This window comes from Phalaenopsis equestris, unplaced genomic scaffold (assembly GCF_001263595.1).
Source record: "Phalaenopsis equestris unplaced genomic scaffold, ASM126359v1 Scaffold000256, whole genome shotgun sequence".
NCBI classification, from domain to species: domain Eukaryota; kingdom Viridiplantae; phylum Streptophyta; class Magnoliopsida; order Asparagales; family Orchidaceae; genus Phalaenopsis; species Phalaenopsis equestris.
Window position 1 is genome coordinate 1,701,670 of NW_018164698.1, and position 18,127 is coordinate 1,719,796.

The 18,127-nt window shown below is 34.8% G+C and overlaps 1 protein-coding gene across 3 annotated transcripts in view; it reads right to left on the minus strand.

The window, feature by feature from the left end:
- The window catches only part of LOC110024403 (probable Xaa-Pro aminopeptidase P), a 148,565-nt gene that overhangs the window by 96,332 nt on the left and 34,106 nt on the right, over window positions 1-18,127 (minus strand). For all 3 annotated transcript variants that reach the window (XM_020724343.1, XM_020724344.1, XM_020724346.1), the window contains exons 6-7: window positions 17,715-17,990; window positions 6,465-6,616 (exon numbers count right to left, since the gene is read on the minus strand). In XM_020724343.1, coding sequence (XP_020580002.1) covers window positions 6,465-6,616; window positions 17,715-17,990 — 428 coding nt within the window. The remainder of the gene's footprint in view (window positions 1-6,464; window positions 6,617-17,714; window positions 17,991-18,127) is intronic.

Sequence of the window (18,127 nt, forward strand, 5' to 3'; positions counted from 1 at the left end):
TATATTTTTTTTTTTTTTTTTTTGCTACAAAAAAATGATACAACCCACATTTGTATGCTTGAAACCTATGTGCATGCTAAAAATGTAAATTTTAAATATATTTAAAAAAAATTGATTGTCCACCGGTAGATTACCTGTTTGGGCCAAGGAGTACCCTCCTAAGTTAGGTTCAGTAGGACACTCTTCTAGTCGAGTGGCGGATTTTATACATCCGGGTGACCGAGTAGTCTTCGACGACTCTCGAGTACAAATATATATCTGAGTCTAGCCCTACCCGAGTGATTGCGGTCCCCTCTTTTCAGACTTTTTCATATGTTTTATCAAAATTTTTGGACAAAGCACTCGTGGTCTTTTCTCCGGGATTTTCTTGAGGTTTTGAGGATTTTGTTTGAATTGTTACTCGTCAGTTTTCTCGAACTTTTCATCATGGATTATCCGTTGATTTTTCCCGAATTTTCCATCGTGGGTCATTTACCGTTCTTTCTCGAGTTTTACGGGTGATGTTTCTTTTCTTCTTTTGCTTTCGTTTATATGATGTATTTCAGTCTATTCTGTTTGTACTTGTTGCATCAACTACACCTAAGAAACAGCAAATCTCCCATGTATACAGGTTTGCTTTGTGTTTACAGCATGTTACTTTCTTGCAGTCACTTTCCTGCTGTACCTTTTACCTTTTATTTACATCGCATGTTGTACTGTTCTTTTTCACTGCATAATCTACTGTTGTGTTGTCCCTGTTGTCTTGTGCTACACATTCTACTGTTATTCCATACACTGTACAAATTCAACATGTCTATCATAAAATGTTTACAGGACTACAAGCATAGGGTCGCTTGATTTGACATCATAACCTGACACTCTAGAAAATTTAAACTCGTCACGACAAAGAGCTCAGAGCTAGCATTTTGGGCAGCACGACCATCTTCAACAGCAGAACATGTCTACACCAGTTAAATCATTCTTTCCTTAGAAGTTAAAACAACAATCCACAGGATTTTGAGATTGTTTGCTTATGCTTATGCAACATAAATGCAACATAAATCATCAACTTATCTTGAGGCATTTGTACGGCTCTACTATACATTTTAAGCCCTGACTCGTCTTAGGATTCCGAGGTTGTCGTCCGTTAAGACCTAAATCCTCATATCTTCCAGGCTATTTGTGTGATTGTTTCACAAGAATGTAAGCCCTAAGTAAATAAAATTGGCAGGCTAAAATACTTGAATATTTCTTCCTCGAAATTGAAGTCAAACCATAGGGTAGACTAGGAAGTCACTGAGGTTCTCATTCGAATCTGTGGTATCCCCTAGTTCTTCTTCCTGTGGATTTTATAATAAATGTTCCAAGTTTGAACAATTTCCCTTTGCACACATCTTTGTCTGATTTCGTTGAAAAGTCTTATTCTTTTGACCTCTTTGAAGATAATATTTCCTGATTTTTATCGAGAGTTTTCTTAGGTCACTTCATTCATTTAAGATGTAATTAACTATAGGAGTTTATCCTTATAGGAATCTTTTCCGAACCAACTTAATATAAACCCTATTTAATTACTCATATTAAATAGGAGAACTTGTCGGCAAATAAAACGGTTTCGCAGACCAAACGGACGTCATTTATTTCCTAGTTTATCTAATCGAGTTTCATCCTCAAGCCTTGTGTTTATCCTTCGGGACAGATACAGGGTTTGAGGTACAGCGCTTTTTCATTTAAACTATGAAAAATATGGGGTCAGTGAAAAATATGGGGATGAAAAATATGGGGTCAGTTTGATTTCATATTTTTCTAAACTTAAGACTATATGTAAATTAAAACATCCTTCCGAAGCGTGCAACGGGACTTCGATTCAGATGACCGACAGTTTCTTACGGGCAACTCTCCAACCAAAATAGTGTCGATAGGACGTCAATGTACCTGAATGCGTAAGGGTTTTTCTATCACCCCAGATAATTGTGATGTTTAGATCGCTAACATTTATGTCGAAGAAAAAATATCGCTAAGAGCAAGTAAGGTCGTAAGGGTTTTTTCACCCAAGACAATTATTATTTTTTATATCGCTAATCATTGTACTGACGAATAACATTGGTCAAGGTGTATTAGGTTATTTTGAAGGTGATCCTCAAAGAAACAAATGTGTATATAAAGAATATAAAGTAAATATAAAATTAAAATAAATTCATATAGAAGATGTAGGTATTTTCATTGAGTGATACATGAATTAATATATTCAAAAATTTCTTATAGAAATATGAAAGAATAACATATTATAAAACTTTTTACAAAATATGAAAGAACATCATACGTATTGATTTCTTTTTATTGGATTACTGTAATTTAGAAGTGGGATTAATCCTAAGTTATCTTTAGATAACTCGTTATACTATTTTAATACTTATTTTAGGTTTTATGGTTTTAAGTAAGATGAATAGAAGAGGATCAAATGTGTATAGGAGGTAAAAACAGCAACCAAAATGGTACAAATTTCTACTTGCTAATTATATTACATTTTTTTAGTGGCACTTTCATAAATATTTCAATATTAAACTATTAGTAATAGAAATAAAATACTAAAGAATTGATTTACATCGTCTGAACATATGTTCCCGTCTTGATTAATTCCAAGTTCAGGTCAGGTTGTGACAAAAGTAATATCAAAATAAGAGATTTAAAATGAATCTTAATGAAAGAGCCAGAAAAATAATTGAATTAAGTTATAAATAATAGAAATTAAAAATTTTAATCGAGTTTAATTAAATTATATTGTTGCTATTTCAGAATTATGAACGTTCGTGAGGAAGAGATCATGAATGATAATGTTGAATTTAATGTACCATGGAATGTCACAGTCAATGTTGGTACACTTTCTCATATGATAAATGTTGTGACTTTGTTGATTAAGAATTCTCAATCTCAAACTAGTAGCAAAGGAGGAGCACCAATAAATAAGTAATTGAAGCTCTTTTAGTATATGAGACCACCTTTGTTTTCTGAAGCAGGGAGGGCCAATAGAAGCTGAAAATTGGCTATTGAGAGTAGAGAATATTATTAATGAGTTGTCATGTCCACCAGAGAGAAGAATTATCCTTGTCACATTTGTTTTTTAGGGGGAAGATGAAAGATGGTGGCAAGATCAGATACAAAAGAAGTTCAAAAGTTTATAAGAACTTTTAGAGTTTGACTTGTACAACTGTCATCCAGGAGACAAATGCAAGATAAATTCATTAGGTTAGTGCAAGAAAAATGATCAGTTATGCAGTACGAAGCGAAGTTCGCTATGCTATCAACATATGCATAACTCATTCCAAATGCAGAGGAGATGCCACAGATTTCTTTATGGACTGGAAGATTCAATCAGGCGGTCACTGGTGCCACTTGTGATTGAATACTATTCAATGCTAGTAGAGAGGACTAAGCGGGTGGAGATTGATTTATAGCAAACTCATAAAGCATAGAGATTTGCACAAGAGGAAGGGTTTGGAAGAAATGACACCAACAGTTCATTGAAGAGAATGAGAGTTTAATGAGAAGAAGATAAAGTCCCGCCCTAGTGGAGTTATTAGCAGGCTGGCAGCATCACAATAGAGCTATGTGCTAAGTGTGGAAAAACGACACGTGGAGAATATTTATTTGGGTTGAAGGCGTGTTACTTATATAGACAGCCTGAACATCAGAGGAGAAATTGTCCTAATTCTGTTCAGAGATCCACAACAGATGCTAACCCGGAAAGGAATTCAACTCAGAGGAGTTTTCAAAAAGAATCTCCTTCTAGAAATTGTCAGCAGAGGATAATAGAAGTTGTTATTATGGCTCGTAAGGAGCAACCAAGGCAAAACATTCACCCAAGTGTTTACCTCTTAACTCGTCAAAAATTAAAAGAGCATGTTGTTATTGATGTTGATGCATAGAGTTTGATATATTTTAGTTATCATTTGAGAAGAAACAAACTTTTATAATCACTTTTTGTTTCATCCTCATAATTTATATAGTTGATGTGGAATTCATGAATTTCGAGGACGAAATTTTATAAGGTTGGGAGACTGTAATAATCCATTTTTAAGAAATCAGGCAATAATTTTTTTTACAACTAAAAATATACCCCAAATTTCATATCCCTCAAATTTCAACCGAATTAATTTTATAAAATTCTGCGCGTCAAATTGATCAATTAGATATATAATATTGTACATAAATTATGAATAAATTGTAAAATTTAAAGATTGGAAGTTATAAGTTTAATTAAACATAATAAAACATTAATTATTTCTCCCTAATCTGCTCACTATTCACAACCGACTTACCACGCTCTATAAACTATGTATGACATCGAAAGGGTGAGATCCTCCATTCAAGAACTTCGCATTTCTTCCTCCCCCTCTCTCTGTTTGATCGTGCTCGGTAAAAGGCTCCCTGAAAGAGCTGTTATCACGGCACTGTAGCAAAATGGCGACCCGCGGGTAGCCGAAGGCCACGATTTCAAGTAGGAAGAAATTGGTATGTGTGAAACCATTGTTAATGTTATTTGGGACATTCTTTTCCTTCCTTCTGTAATCAACATCACATGTGCCACTTCTGCAAGCAACAATCAAACAGAGCCAATGATGAAAATCATAAAAATAGAGTTTTGTTATTTATTTATTTAAAACTTATTAAATAAATATTAAAATTTTATGAATTAAAACTAGTTATTAGGACTTGTCAATCGATCAAATTAAAGAGAATGAAGAATTGAATCAATTAGTCGGAAGAGTCATAGAAAGATCAGTTTAGACTTTGTTTATTGAAATATCTCTATATATTGAATTGAATTGCATTTAAAGTATTGGTATGAGATCATGTTAATTAAAGTTAGGAAGCACAAAAGAAAGCCTTTTTGGATTGGAATGACAAAGAATTGACGATAGTGAAGGAACACCAATAGCAACAAAAACAAAGCCTTAATCCCACTACGTGGGGTCAGCCACATGAATCCTTTTTCCTCCATTGCGTCCTTATTTAGTGTCATATTTTCATTTAGTTCTAATAAACTAAGATCATTTTTTATAAAATAAGCCCAAGTATTCCTAGTTCTACCTCTGTCTTTCTTAACATAAGTTGTATCTAAAACATTTACTCTCCTAATCAGATCATCAAATGGTCGACGCTTAATGTGACCAAACCATCTAAGACGACTTTCTCTAATTTTGTCTGACACAGGAGCTACACCAACCCTATCACACCCTATCACGCACGGATATATTCATTTCGCATTGTCTCTAAGTGTAAAGCCACTCAGTCGCCTAATCATTCTCATCTCGACAACACTCAACTTAATATTATGCTTCTCTTTTAAAGGCCAACATTCAACGCCATAGAGGATTGCAGGTCTCACCACCGTCTTATAAAACTTTCCTTTCAGTCTAGGCGGCACTTTTCTATCACACAAAAGACTCGAAGCATTCCTCCACTTCAACCAACCAACTTGAATTCAAGATAAAGAACAATGTAGGCCATGCATGACCATGTGATATACAATAAGTAACATGGAGCAATGGCTAGTTCTATCCAGAGATGAGAAACACCACAAGTCTAAGTTTCGTAACCTCAAATTTAGATATAATAAATTACAGCTGCACCTTTAGTATTTCCACAACTCCACAACCTGTCAAAAATAGCTAGTTTTGCTGTTCTATTGGGAAATTGTTTCCGATTAGAGTTGAATATAAGAACATTTTTTGCCACATTTAAGCAACCTCTTTGCCTATAAAGGCAAAACCCAATACGATGTTGAATAACCAATGACAAGAGCATCATTTACAATTCTTTTCAGGAGATGTAGAGTCCCAATTCAGTCTTTCTTAAGACAAAGCTTTCTCCTAGTCACTAGGAAATCTTTCACTTATTTGTCATCACCTTCTTACCATTAACGGTAATGATTCAGTGATCATTCATTCAACTTGCTTGTACTGCCATTCCCTGGGGAGGATTAAGAGAGGTTTCCTTTTCTATAGCCAATGTAGTAGGAATTCTCTTTGCAAAGTATAGGAAAAGGAAGGAGTTTTGTGCATGCCTCTTTGACAGTGACTTGTGAAGCAAAGGACGGAGGAATGCCATGACAAATAAATAGGATTTGTGCCAATCCATTTAATACAAATTCATTTTGCATTGTTCAATCAGTGCTCTTGCAACCTACAATTTTTTTATTAGGATGAATTGGCAAGTTTTTCTTAAATTTCCCAATACTTTTTATTAAGCCAAACCAATTCCCATCCCACCACCACCAGGATTATCTTTCATAATGAGAGGCTGTGCAATGCAATTCACTCATAAGCAATCTTGTTAATTTAATATATTTGATTGTCAATTATTAAATGGAAGAATCTTAATAGATATTTTTAAGGATGAAACTAGCAAATAGAGTATGAATTGTTTCCAATAATTTGAGCGCAATAGATTTTTCTAATCAAGAAAACTATTTCCAGAGAATATACCGGTAATAGTCTCAAAGCTGGTGCCAATAAAGCCAAACTGCTTTCTACGAAACTCAAGTAGTTTTTGGGAAACTTCCACTTCTGTAAGATTCAAATTCTTTTGAACTCCATCTTCCAGCCAAGCCCAAAATTCTGCTAATGCAGCTGCATCTCTGTCACATAAAATCCTTGTGTCACTGAACATGCAAACTTAATAAACTTCAGTTAAAAGAATGTGACAAGCTTTAAAAAAGATGGGACTTTTATAACTATTCAAAAATCATTAAAAAGACAACCTCAATAAAACACAACAATCTTCCAACTTACAAATTCATAGGCCAAATTATGGCACAACTTGTGATACCCATAAAAAGAGGAGAAACCTATATGTAAAAACCATGGCTACATGAACAAAAGAAGTTGAGTATGGAAAGCTAGGAAGAAAACACACACCACTGATCAATCAATATCACCATAATAGATTAAAATTAAAATGTTTAGCTTTCATTTTTTTAAACAAAAAATGTATTAACCAGCAATTGGCCCTAAAAATTTCAATGTCCTAGTGACTTTCATCAAAAGTCAAGTACAATGCAGCTTTTGATGGTCCAGAGGAAATGATCACTCGGAAATAGATCGATAGCTGCAAACCTAGTTTGTATTTCATAGTTTGGGATTCCTCAAATAATAAGAAAAAAATACAATTGGCTTGGCAATAGTACAAGACAAGTAAAGCCACCTAACTGAATCTTGGGATATTAGTGACAGCAGAGATAACAAAAATGCATGTGGCATGGGATTTCTCAGAAACCTCTTTCATAATTTTTTGTAACTGACCTGCCGAAAGGAGATCAGAACTATCCTCTGCACTTTCAACATTAGGCTGCGCCCAGTAAAATAAAATCTGCTTTCTATTCTCGGAATATCGAAAAAGTCCCTGAAAAATAACACTAATTTGCTCATCTAAGACGACCTCCTTTATGCACCTCAATCAAAATAAACTAACAATAAAAGTCTCGATATGCTCAATGAAAATAATCAAGAATTATATATGCATTAACTTTTACTTCAATTTTCAAGAGGTAACCTTTTAATTCTTAAAATAGTTCACTCTTAATTTTCATATCCGTTCAAGAACACCGTCAAAACATATCTAACACACCCCTATACGACATCATCCCGTTGGCATAGCGGTTCGTAATCTAAATTATACAATTCTCTGAGGTAGAAAGATGTCTACTCACTACTAATTGATACTCTTCCGTCGGCACAACGGTTAGTGCTCTAAAATTCAAAATTATTTGAAATGCTCACCCCTAGTGGATACTCTCCCGTCAGTACAACAGTCAATAATCTAAATTTTACAATTGTTTGAGGTGTTAAAAAAATATCAAAGTATGTGGGTAGATTGGCATCCCTAGCCATTACAATAAGAGGGTAAACTCCTCTAAACATGTATATTTCATACCTCATAGCATACATTATGATTTTTTTGACGACACTTTGCATTTATTTACTAATGAATAAATTCACATTCATTGTAATCTGAAGGGCATGCAATAATCTAATATATACACCAATACTATAATCTAAAGGTTATGAAATAATCTAGTATATGCACTCTACTAGAATCTAAAGGTCATGTTATATTCTAATATATGCACCTCTACTAGAATATGAATGTTATGTAATAACCTAATAACTTTATAGGAAAATAATCAGGAATACATTTGTAAATAAAAGAAATATTACTAAAGTTTACAAAAATAATTACTCACCTCATACTCACCAGATTCCCCTGTCCTTTAATTTGATTGCTCACACAATCTTAATCATTGTTTTTTATTTAATAAATATTAATATTAACTTATTAACATTTCAAAAGCAACTTTATATACTAAAACACCAAACTATAATCCAAAAACATCTCTCCTTTTAAAGCCAACAATTCTTTTTTCCAAAACATAAGAAGCAAAAGCTCTTCAACTTAATATTTCTATTATAAATTAATATAAATTAATATTAATACTAATAAGATTAACTTAAATTAAATAATATGAAAATAAACTTATAGTAATCATACCTTGGCTTACTAGCTCGGTTCGACATCCAACTCCCACACAAGAGCAAAACCAGCAAGCTAGAGTTGCTCAACACAATTCAGTTTTTCATGCACGAAACTTCTACCTATCTTTCCTTCTTACACTTCCTATGCTGACATGCAGGACTCACAAGGGCTTCCTTTTGTTTTCTTCCCTTCCTCTTTCTTCCTTCACTTGGCTAAGGCACAACTTCCCTCTCCTTGCCCAAAGCCACAACTCCTTTGCATAGAATGTCGAGTCTCTTACCGCAAACAAGGCTCCCACTGTGTCATCCCCTTCTTCTCAAGCGAGCGCAATCGGCCTTTCCCTTGCTTGACTCCAACATCACACATGTCTTCTCCTTCCTTCTCCCATGCCTTGGAAGCTGATTGTCCCCTTCCAACTCAACAATGTCGCCACTAGGATTGCACATAAGTCTAAGTCTCCTTCCTTCTTTGAAATGTGACTAGGGTTTGTGCCTCTTTATTTCTTCTTCTTCGAATCTTACTGCACACAAGGCTCCCACTACATCATTCCCTTCTTCTCAGGCGCATGCATTCGGCCTTTTCCTTGCTCAACTCCGATTTCAACATATCTTCTCCTTATTCCACGCCTTGAAGTCGATTGTCGCCTTCCATCTAAGCAGTGTCGCCACTAGGATTACACACACAAGTCTTCTTCCTTCTCTAAAAAGTGGTTATGTTTTGTGTCTCCTTGTTTCTTCCTCTTTGACTCTCGTTCTATCTCATTTCCTTGTATGATTCGACCCAAATCAGACGTTTGTCTCCTAAATAGAAACTACCTCAAAAGTTATGTTCGAACTAACAATAAAAATTTCAAATTTCTTTTTTTTAGTTATTATTATTATTATTATTATTATTATTATCATTTTGGTGATTAGAATCTCCCCTCCATATAAAATTTCATCCTAAAAATTATGAATTTCAGGCAATTTAATTATTATGCAGATGAAGCATGATCTAACAAAAAATCTTCGAAGAAATTTGATTATTGCTAAGTGATAACATAAAACGGAGATGATAAATTGAGCATTTAATATAAGATGCTCCAACTAAACAATTCTCAAACATCTGAAACATGATAACTAAAATAACACCACATCCTAAAAAAGGTAACATAACTAACACAACACTCGACTTCTAAAATAAAAGTACATAAGGATACTCAACACAAGATAACTAACATAGCATCCATTTGAAAAATCACTCCTCAAACTCTAATAGCATCTAAATCAGTATCAATAAGTTTTTAAGGCTCCTAACAAGGAATAGACACTTGGTCAAATGTTATGAATTGGTCTCTCTTTATGAGCCACTATACCAACTTTTGTCATCCTTTGTTGACCATTTTTAAAAATAGAACCCTCGTGAAGATTTTTTTGAGTCGAATCCCTTCTTGAGTTAGTGAATCCCTTCTTGAGTTACCATTTGATATGGATCTTTGGCATCTGTGTCTAGATTGCCAGCATAAATTACATACTTCAAAACCAAACAAGCACTCAACATGGTGTAGTTTTTCACACTTAACATAGGGAACATAGGGCCTGTAGCGTTTATGCAGCCCTATTAACCCCATCCTCATAAGATTTTATTTTCTTCACATTTAGATCATTCAGAATGAACCATTGATGTCACATAATCCAAGTTCTTCCTCTTAAGCAAGTCCTTTGCTCCCGTTAATAGAAAATCATTTTTCATCGACTTAGCTCTCTCTACTGGCACTGAATTGTCTTCAATCCCAAGTAGCACTAATAATTGGCTGACTGAATCCTTCAATCTAGAAAGAACCATGTGGCATTTCTGCTCTACATTTGGAAAAAGCTGCATTCGAAATAAGTTGTGCATAACTTGAGAGCATAATAATCTGTGGAGCATTTAACATCTACATATTGCATGATTGATCGATCTCCCTAAACCAACTTAATACATTATCTTGCATCTGTCTCTTGGCTGACAATGGTACAAACCAATTTATGAAAATTCTCCTAAACTTCTCCCACCATACAAAGTGACCACTTTAACCACCAAATTTCTCCTATAATTACCCTCGCACCAACTCTCAACTTCTTTCTCAAAGTCAAATGTAGCAAGAATAACTCTCCTCACTGGAGGACATGTCATACTGTCTATATTTTTCTCAACCCTCATCAACATGTTTTCAACTTTCACCGATCCTTTTGTTCCTGAAAATAGTGGCGATCTCATTAAAGTTGAGTTGACGAATCAACTCCTTGACACAATGCAATTGCAGTGTTGAGTTGAAGACCAAACTTTATCAATGATTACTAAAGTTGTCTAAAAACTTATACAAATAAATTCAATAATTTAAATGTCTAAAAACTTGTACAAATATTACATGACATTTCTCAATTGATGAGCATTAAAGTAGTAAAAGAAAAAAAATAATTTCAATATTCATATAAAAAATGGTCTAGCAAAATGAAATCAAAATTTTGACGCTTAGTAGCCTTATTTAATACTAACAAACTATTTCACTTAGTGCTTATAATAATGCTTATTTTATTAAAGCATATCAAAACATGTATTGTCGTAATATTACCATTCAACTAAGCTAGTTATTTATAATAGGCACAGATCAGCATGTATATTTTTTATAAGGGAATTTACATGCAGAACACAATTCTAATGTATTTACATATCACACAGCTAAAATTTTATATTTATGCATATAACACTAAAATCTTTATATCACACAAAAGTTGCACTGCTATTACTTTTTAAAAACGAAATACACCTTGTCATGCATAGGTTTAAAGCACCAAAAAGTATGTAAATATGACATTTAAGTGTGAGATATGTATATGAGTAAGAATTATGAGTAAGAATAGTGTGCTAGGTATGTAAATTTCTCTTTTTATTTATTTCTTATGCGTTTGAATTTTATGTTCGAATTGTTTCTCTCACTGGCATTGAGCTCAGCAAATATAATAATTGCAGTTTCAAAAAAGGAGTAAATGCAATAGTACTCATGATAGATTTTGTCTGTAGCATTATAATAGTACAAATTTAGAGATTTTGTGACAGACAAATGAGTAAATTAAAGATTTTATAAATATAAATTTATACTCAACTTTATTTAGAGCTCCATATTCCTATGCACGCTTGTTTCATTATTTATGATAAAAACTAGAAGATCGGATGAATGATTTAAATTAGATGATTAATGTAGATTAATTTTCTACTCACTCTATCTTATTTAGTAAAAGTCATAATGGGTGTGGTAGAAAATGTGTCTGACTAATTTGTAATTTGTATTGTTGACCTCACTTTTGTGAGGGTCTCTCCACTCCCTATGCGGATCTAAACTTTACCTTAGGGCTTCCCTAATAGCCTTCATAAATGACCAAAGAAGGGACTCACATACATGGAACCCCAAACCAGGAATATGTTCACCTGGGCCTCATGAGGTTAAGCTCAGACTCTCAACCCTTGGTTGAGTTGGTTCAGGGTTTGTCCTGGCAAAGACCCAAGCTGACCCCTTACGACTGAGACATGCCCCGGGTTACCTGTGAGACTCAATACCCTAGGAATCTCCCCATGAACCCAAGGAATCCCCATGACACCAAAATTTCAGAAGGGAATGAACATCTACCAAAATTGATCCTTAGCTTCACTTAAGGCCTTCCCAACCTCAATTGGCTATGAAACCAACATGAAATTCAAACACACCCATTTGAACCCCAAAGTTTGGTTTGATTCAAGGTGGTCAAGAGACCCAAAACCACTTAAGAATCAAAATTGACATTAAAGAGGTGGACTTTATAATTAACCTAATTATTCAAATAATTAGGCTAATTATAAGAGCCCATTAAATTTAAATGGGCTAAGTCTAGGAGGATTTGGATTAAGCCTAAACTTAAAGGTCACAGGGCCATACCCCCTAAGCCATCCTCCATGGCCCAAACCCTATGGCCCAACGTACCTAGGTCAACCACAGCTCACATGGGTTTACCACAACTGACTATGACCTACCATGACCCTATAACTTAAGTTAAAATTAATTAAAATAAATTTGAGCATGGGATAAACAGAAAAAGACAAAGCATGCACCACCCACGATGGAGAGAGACACTTGGCACGCAAGTCAATCTCTGCATGCTCAAGCCTTAGCGAGCCAAACCGAGGTCAATGTGGATCAAACCACACTAACTCTAGTCTTAGCCACCCCACCAAAAGCTTCCACGGTCAATTCAAGTCTTCCTCCATGCCTCCCCCATCCTCATTGGTGCCACCATGCTCAAGACATGAAAAGTTAAGAAAGCTTCTATCCCCCTGCCAAAAGCTAACATGGTTCCTCTTCATATGCTTTGTAGAGCCATCTAAGCTTCCCCATGCTAGCCAAGCTCTCCTCATGGCCTCCCATGACTATAAAAAGCCTCAACCCTAAGCCATCTAAACCACACTAAGCTTCCTAACTAGCCATCCAAGCCCTTCGCTTCCAACATAAGAAAATCCTCCCACTAACCTAAGCAACCCTTTCCCACCTTCCTCAGGTTGTGGTGTTTGGCCTTGGCACCAACCTTTCCCAAAAATTGAAATTAACCTTCCAGAAAAGCTTCATAGACACTAAGGGTCTGTTTGGGGCAGCTGCAGCTTATCCAAATAATCTGTTTATCCTATTATGTTGTTGATAAGTAGCTGGTCCAGGTAAGTTATCCATCTGTTTGGTTTGTGCGTTTGGAAAACAGATGATTCTAGATAAATAATCATTATGTCTCCGTTTTGGATAAACTGTTTAGCCGTTTGGTTTATACGTATGAAAAACAGATGATTCGAAGTTTTTCCTAGAGTACTTAAAATAAAAAATTCTTTAGATTAGCAAGAACATTAACACCAATCCATTAACACCAATAAGAATAAAATAGATCTATTCAATCTCCAAAAAGTAGCAAGTGAATCTCGAATACCAATTCCTTCTGGATAATTGATTGATTCACAATTAAAATTCTTCTTAAAAAAACATTGTACTTAAAACAAGGAAATATTTGTACATACAAAAGCAATTCATTTGAATTTCACACATGTAAATATTTGATCAAACAATACACAAAGGGAAATAGCACTGATTCCAAGTTCGGCATAATATAATACAACTACATACCTATAGTTATAAACAAGAACTACCCATCAGTATATTAACACCTAGCTTGTTTAACTGTCTACATAAATCACAAAAAATTCACCTAGGAAAAATAATTTTAATTGCCAATTAGCAAGGCTTGTTTTAATAAGCTGGACATCAAAATGAAAACTCATAACCTACAAACTATCCACATAAAGCTGCAACAAAAATACGATTCATCGATGACAAAGTTATAAAGCCAGACACTAAAAGTTGTAGAAGAAAGAATAAATTGCAACATCTAATTTAAAATGAATATTGCACTCAGGCTATGCTTTCATTTTGTATCAAAATTATAAGAAGGTTAGAATATTGCAATCCTAAATAGTGTCCAATAACAGGCACAAAAAGAATTTTGAATAAAAACCACGGACTCTTATCAAATACTATTCAAGAGTTAGAATATTTGGTAAGCTCGATAAGAAGATGAGCAGAATGTTTTGTTTTTCCCTTCCCTACAGATTGCAGAGGAACTCCGAGGACTTGATTAGGATATTTCGGTACGAACGAAGAGGAATGAAGAGGAACAAAGTGGAACGAAGAGGAGGTAGGGTGTGATACTTACCTTTGGTCGGAACGGTGCAGAATGATGGGAAAGAATGGGAGTTTCGGTGGTCTCTGTAACGAGCGATCCCTTCGTTGCCGTGGAATTCTTTGTCGCGGGAGAGAAGGTGAGTGATCCCTTCGTTGCCATCACGGATTTCTTCATCGCGGGAGAGAAGGGATTGTAAGAGATCCGTGCGCGAGGAAGTAGCAGAGGAGAAGATGAGGGGCTCGAGCGATCCGGGCGAAAGGAGAGAAGAGTGAGAGTTGTCTTTCGCTCGAACGAAATGCGGATCACCGGCTCCTACCTGTGATCTGCGTCTAGTGTAAAATTGCGAACTACGTTTTTGAAAAGGCCCCTTAAACGTGTTTTTCAAATAGCAGGTGGCATTTTCAAAACGCCACCGCTGTGAATACCCTTAAGCTCACTCCCTCAATCAAAATCAAGCCTTCCCGCAGCCTCTACCATAGTCCAGCACCAAACCGGGGCCCCATTGGGTTTAGCTCATAGCTAGAATCAAATCCAATCCAAATTGAAGCAAGGAGAAGTTGCACAACCTCAAGGCGAGACTCTCTCTCAAGCCTAATTGAGATCTCACCTCTCAAGCGAAAGTAAGGGTTCAAACTTTTAAAAATGGCTATCGGTTTGGTCTTTTATGAAGAAAACTAACAATGCATGTCCATTTAACCGTATAGATAGGTTTGTCTCACTTAGATGAAGCTATAAACAAACCCCACGCGATTTTGTAGAGTGTAGGCCGAGAGCTTAGGGTTTGATAGCAGACAGCTCTCGATTCTGTCTCGCGGTGATGATTAACGGATGTCGTTCGTTTTCGAGTACGAACGGCAAGGATCGAATAGGGCGGACCGCGAGGGTAGATCAACGCATCATATCAGCACCACCACAGCAGCCAGCGTGGAAAGGGGAGCCAACCACAGAGTCTCACGCGGCCATTTGACAAATTTGATGTTCAAGTCAGCGCTGACTCGAATAAATATGAAATACATATTGATTCTCTGTCGCGCTGGGATGATGAAAGGATGTTATATGTTTCCGTGCATTAGAAACGGGTGGCAGAGATCTAACAGGACGGAACGCCTCAGCAGCCAACGGGTGAAAGGGAGCCAACCACAAAGTGTCACGCAGTCGTTCAAAAAATCCGATGTTCGAGTCAGCACTGACTCAGAAAAAAGTATGTAATTTGGATTTTCTAAATTTTCTAAATCAAGAAAATGTTTAAAATCTTTAAAAATTCATAACTCAATGATAAAAAATCACAAAAATAAAATAAAAATAACTATGAGCTCAAGGAATAAAAGGGAAAAAATAAAAGAAAATAGAAATAATTAAATTACATTTAATTTTTAATTAATTAAATACTCCCGAAAGTATTTTAATTATTAAAAATTAAATATAAGGCGCCAAAATTTGAAATTTTCAGGGATAATTTTTTTCTTGCTTTTTTCAAAGTCAGGGGGCCACCCTAACATCAATATGCTAATTTACATTAAAACCTATAATTACTTTGAAATATAATTATAAAAAATAAGATAAAATAAAATAAAAATTAGAAAAATATGAATTAAAATAGAAATTAAAAAGAAATTTATCGTCGTAACCCTAAATGTTAAAATAGCAATTTTAACCTATGAAAAATCTAAAAATGAAGTTAGGGTATTAGGGGTAAAAGTGCAAAATAAAAATTTTGCATTTTAAGCCCAAGTTGACCCTCTAAATCTAAGTTAGGCACAAAATTAGCTTAGGTAACATAACTTTATTGACTTGTATTGGACCCAACCCAAGTAAGGTCAACTTAGATCTAACCCAAATTAGGTCGGACATATAAAGTTGTTTTACAGAAATATTTATGTTTATTCTGTTTTGCAGGAATGACAAATCAAATGATGCCTTAGATTTATTTTACATGTTATCTAGGGTGTGCTAACTCTGTTTTGCAGGACTGACATAAATATTGTAACAACTTAGGTTCTCCCCTTGAGTCGTCTTTTCTTTTGAAAGGGTTAGGCAGTGTTGTAGTCGACTAACTATAAACATCTGAACTATCCAAAGGAAGACGAAACACAAAGCGAAGGAAGAACCTCAACCGAAACATCAACAGTGATTCAGATTATGTCAGTTGAAGAGTCTGACAAAGCCTAGGGTCGGTAAACTTCGCCTTAGAACCTTGACGTTGTTCGTCTAGTTATGACGTAAATTCTCACTTTTAGGCTTCTGCATGATTGTATGTCGTGCAGTAAAAGTCTTAACATCCCAATAAAATGACAATAAAACATTAAAACCTTTCAAGTCAAAATTCAAGAGGACAAAATCACAGCCTTAATCGAGATTTTTCTTAAGTAACTATGGTTACTTCAGATGTAATTAATTACTTGCCCCTTTAGAAAGATGAAGGCCTCAGAACAGATACAAATATCTGAATCTTTGGTTATGGGTTGTTTTCGTAAGGTCTTCTTTGTGGATATGCTTCCAAAGTGTTTCAATCTGATCTCCTCTTGGACAAACGCTACGAAAGCCATCTACGCGAAGTTAACTTTAAGAAAGTTCTCCACACATCTTTTGTTTGTTTTCGTCACATTATGCCCTCGTCTTACGAATCCAATCTCACCCAGGTCATTTATACGATCTGGAAGAGATTTCACTAGGAAAAGGGATTATACGATGATAGACAAGCTGACGACCTCCCCCCCTGGCGAACAAAAAGACCCGAACAACAACGCCAAACTTAAAGAGAGCGACATGACACCAGACAGTTATACCACTGTTGAACTAGATGAGGTCTGATGGGTTGTTAAATTCAACTTGTCCTGAATGTGTTTTCAAATGCATATAATAGAACATATGACATATAGCAATTTTTTTTATATTTATTCATATGAACTTAATTTTGAAACTATATTAAAAATTACAAATACTAATTTATATAAAATTTAATTTATCATGTATATAGTTTAATGTAACTTTATTTTGAAATATTATATATATAAATATGACTATTTAAATTTGAATTTGTAAGTTTACAAAAATTATGTGATATGTAAATAATGATTAGAATAAATAATATTTATGCATTTCATTTTCAGATAACCAAATTCATAAGTATTTAGAATACACTTCATTTATTTTACACTGAGTGCAGCCAACCAAACAGAAAAAAAAAATTCCCCCACATTTATTTTACAAATAACCAAATAGCATCTCAAATTCAGAATATGTAACTCAATAAAGAGCTGCTTGTATGGTGCTACGTAAAACTAAATACTTATGAATTAAAGCATCATTAAATTACAGAAAGAGCTTCTTGTATAGTGCTAAGTAAAACTAAGATGCCTACATAGACACATCAACTAAATCACTCACTTCCATCTCATAGAATAATATCCCTTTTTATGATCAGAAAGAAATATTGCATAATTAAAACATGGCAAATTAAAGTAAGGAACCATGCATTCCAGATTCAGGTACCTCAGATGTGCATTCCGCATCCCCTTGATTTCTGCATCATTTTTCAGGGCTTTGGCCAGAGAGATGGGGGAAATCTTAAATAGAGTATTTTGCCCAATAATTTGTGCCATTTTATCTTGCTTTGTACTTTCAAGCCGAGTTTCTTGACCAATTTTTCCCTTTACTTTATTTTCAGGTCTATGAAAATGTCTATTAGAAGCAGAGTTGAATATGCTGACAATTGCGGCATTTACAGTTGATGAATCAAACAAAAGTTTTGCTCCTTGTCCGGCCAAACTGGGAAATAATAACAATAATGTATTACAGCAGATTTAAAAAGATAAAAATCTCTGGAGGTTATCCGTTGTGCACCATGTAGATGTACTGAATGGAGATATTAATAAAAAATAAAAAAATATAAACTTAGTTAATCA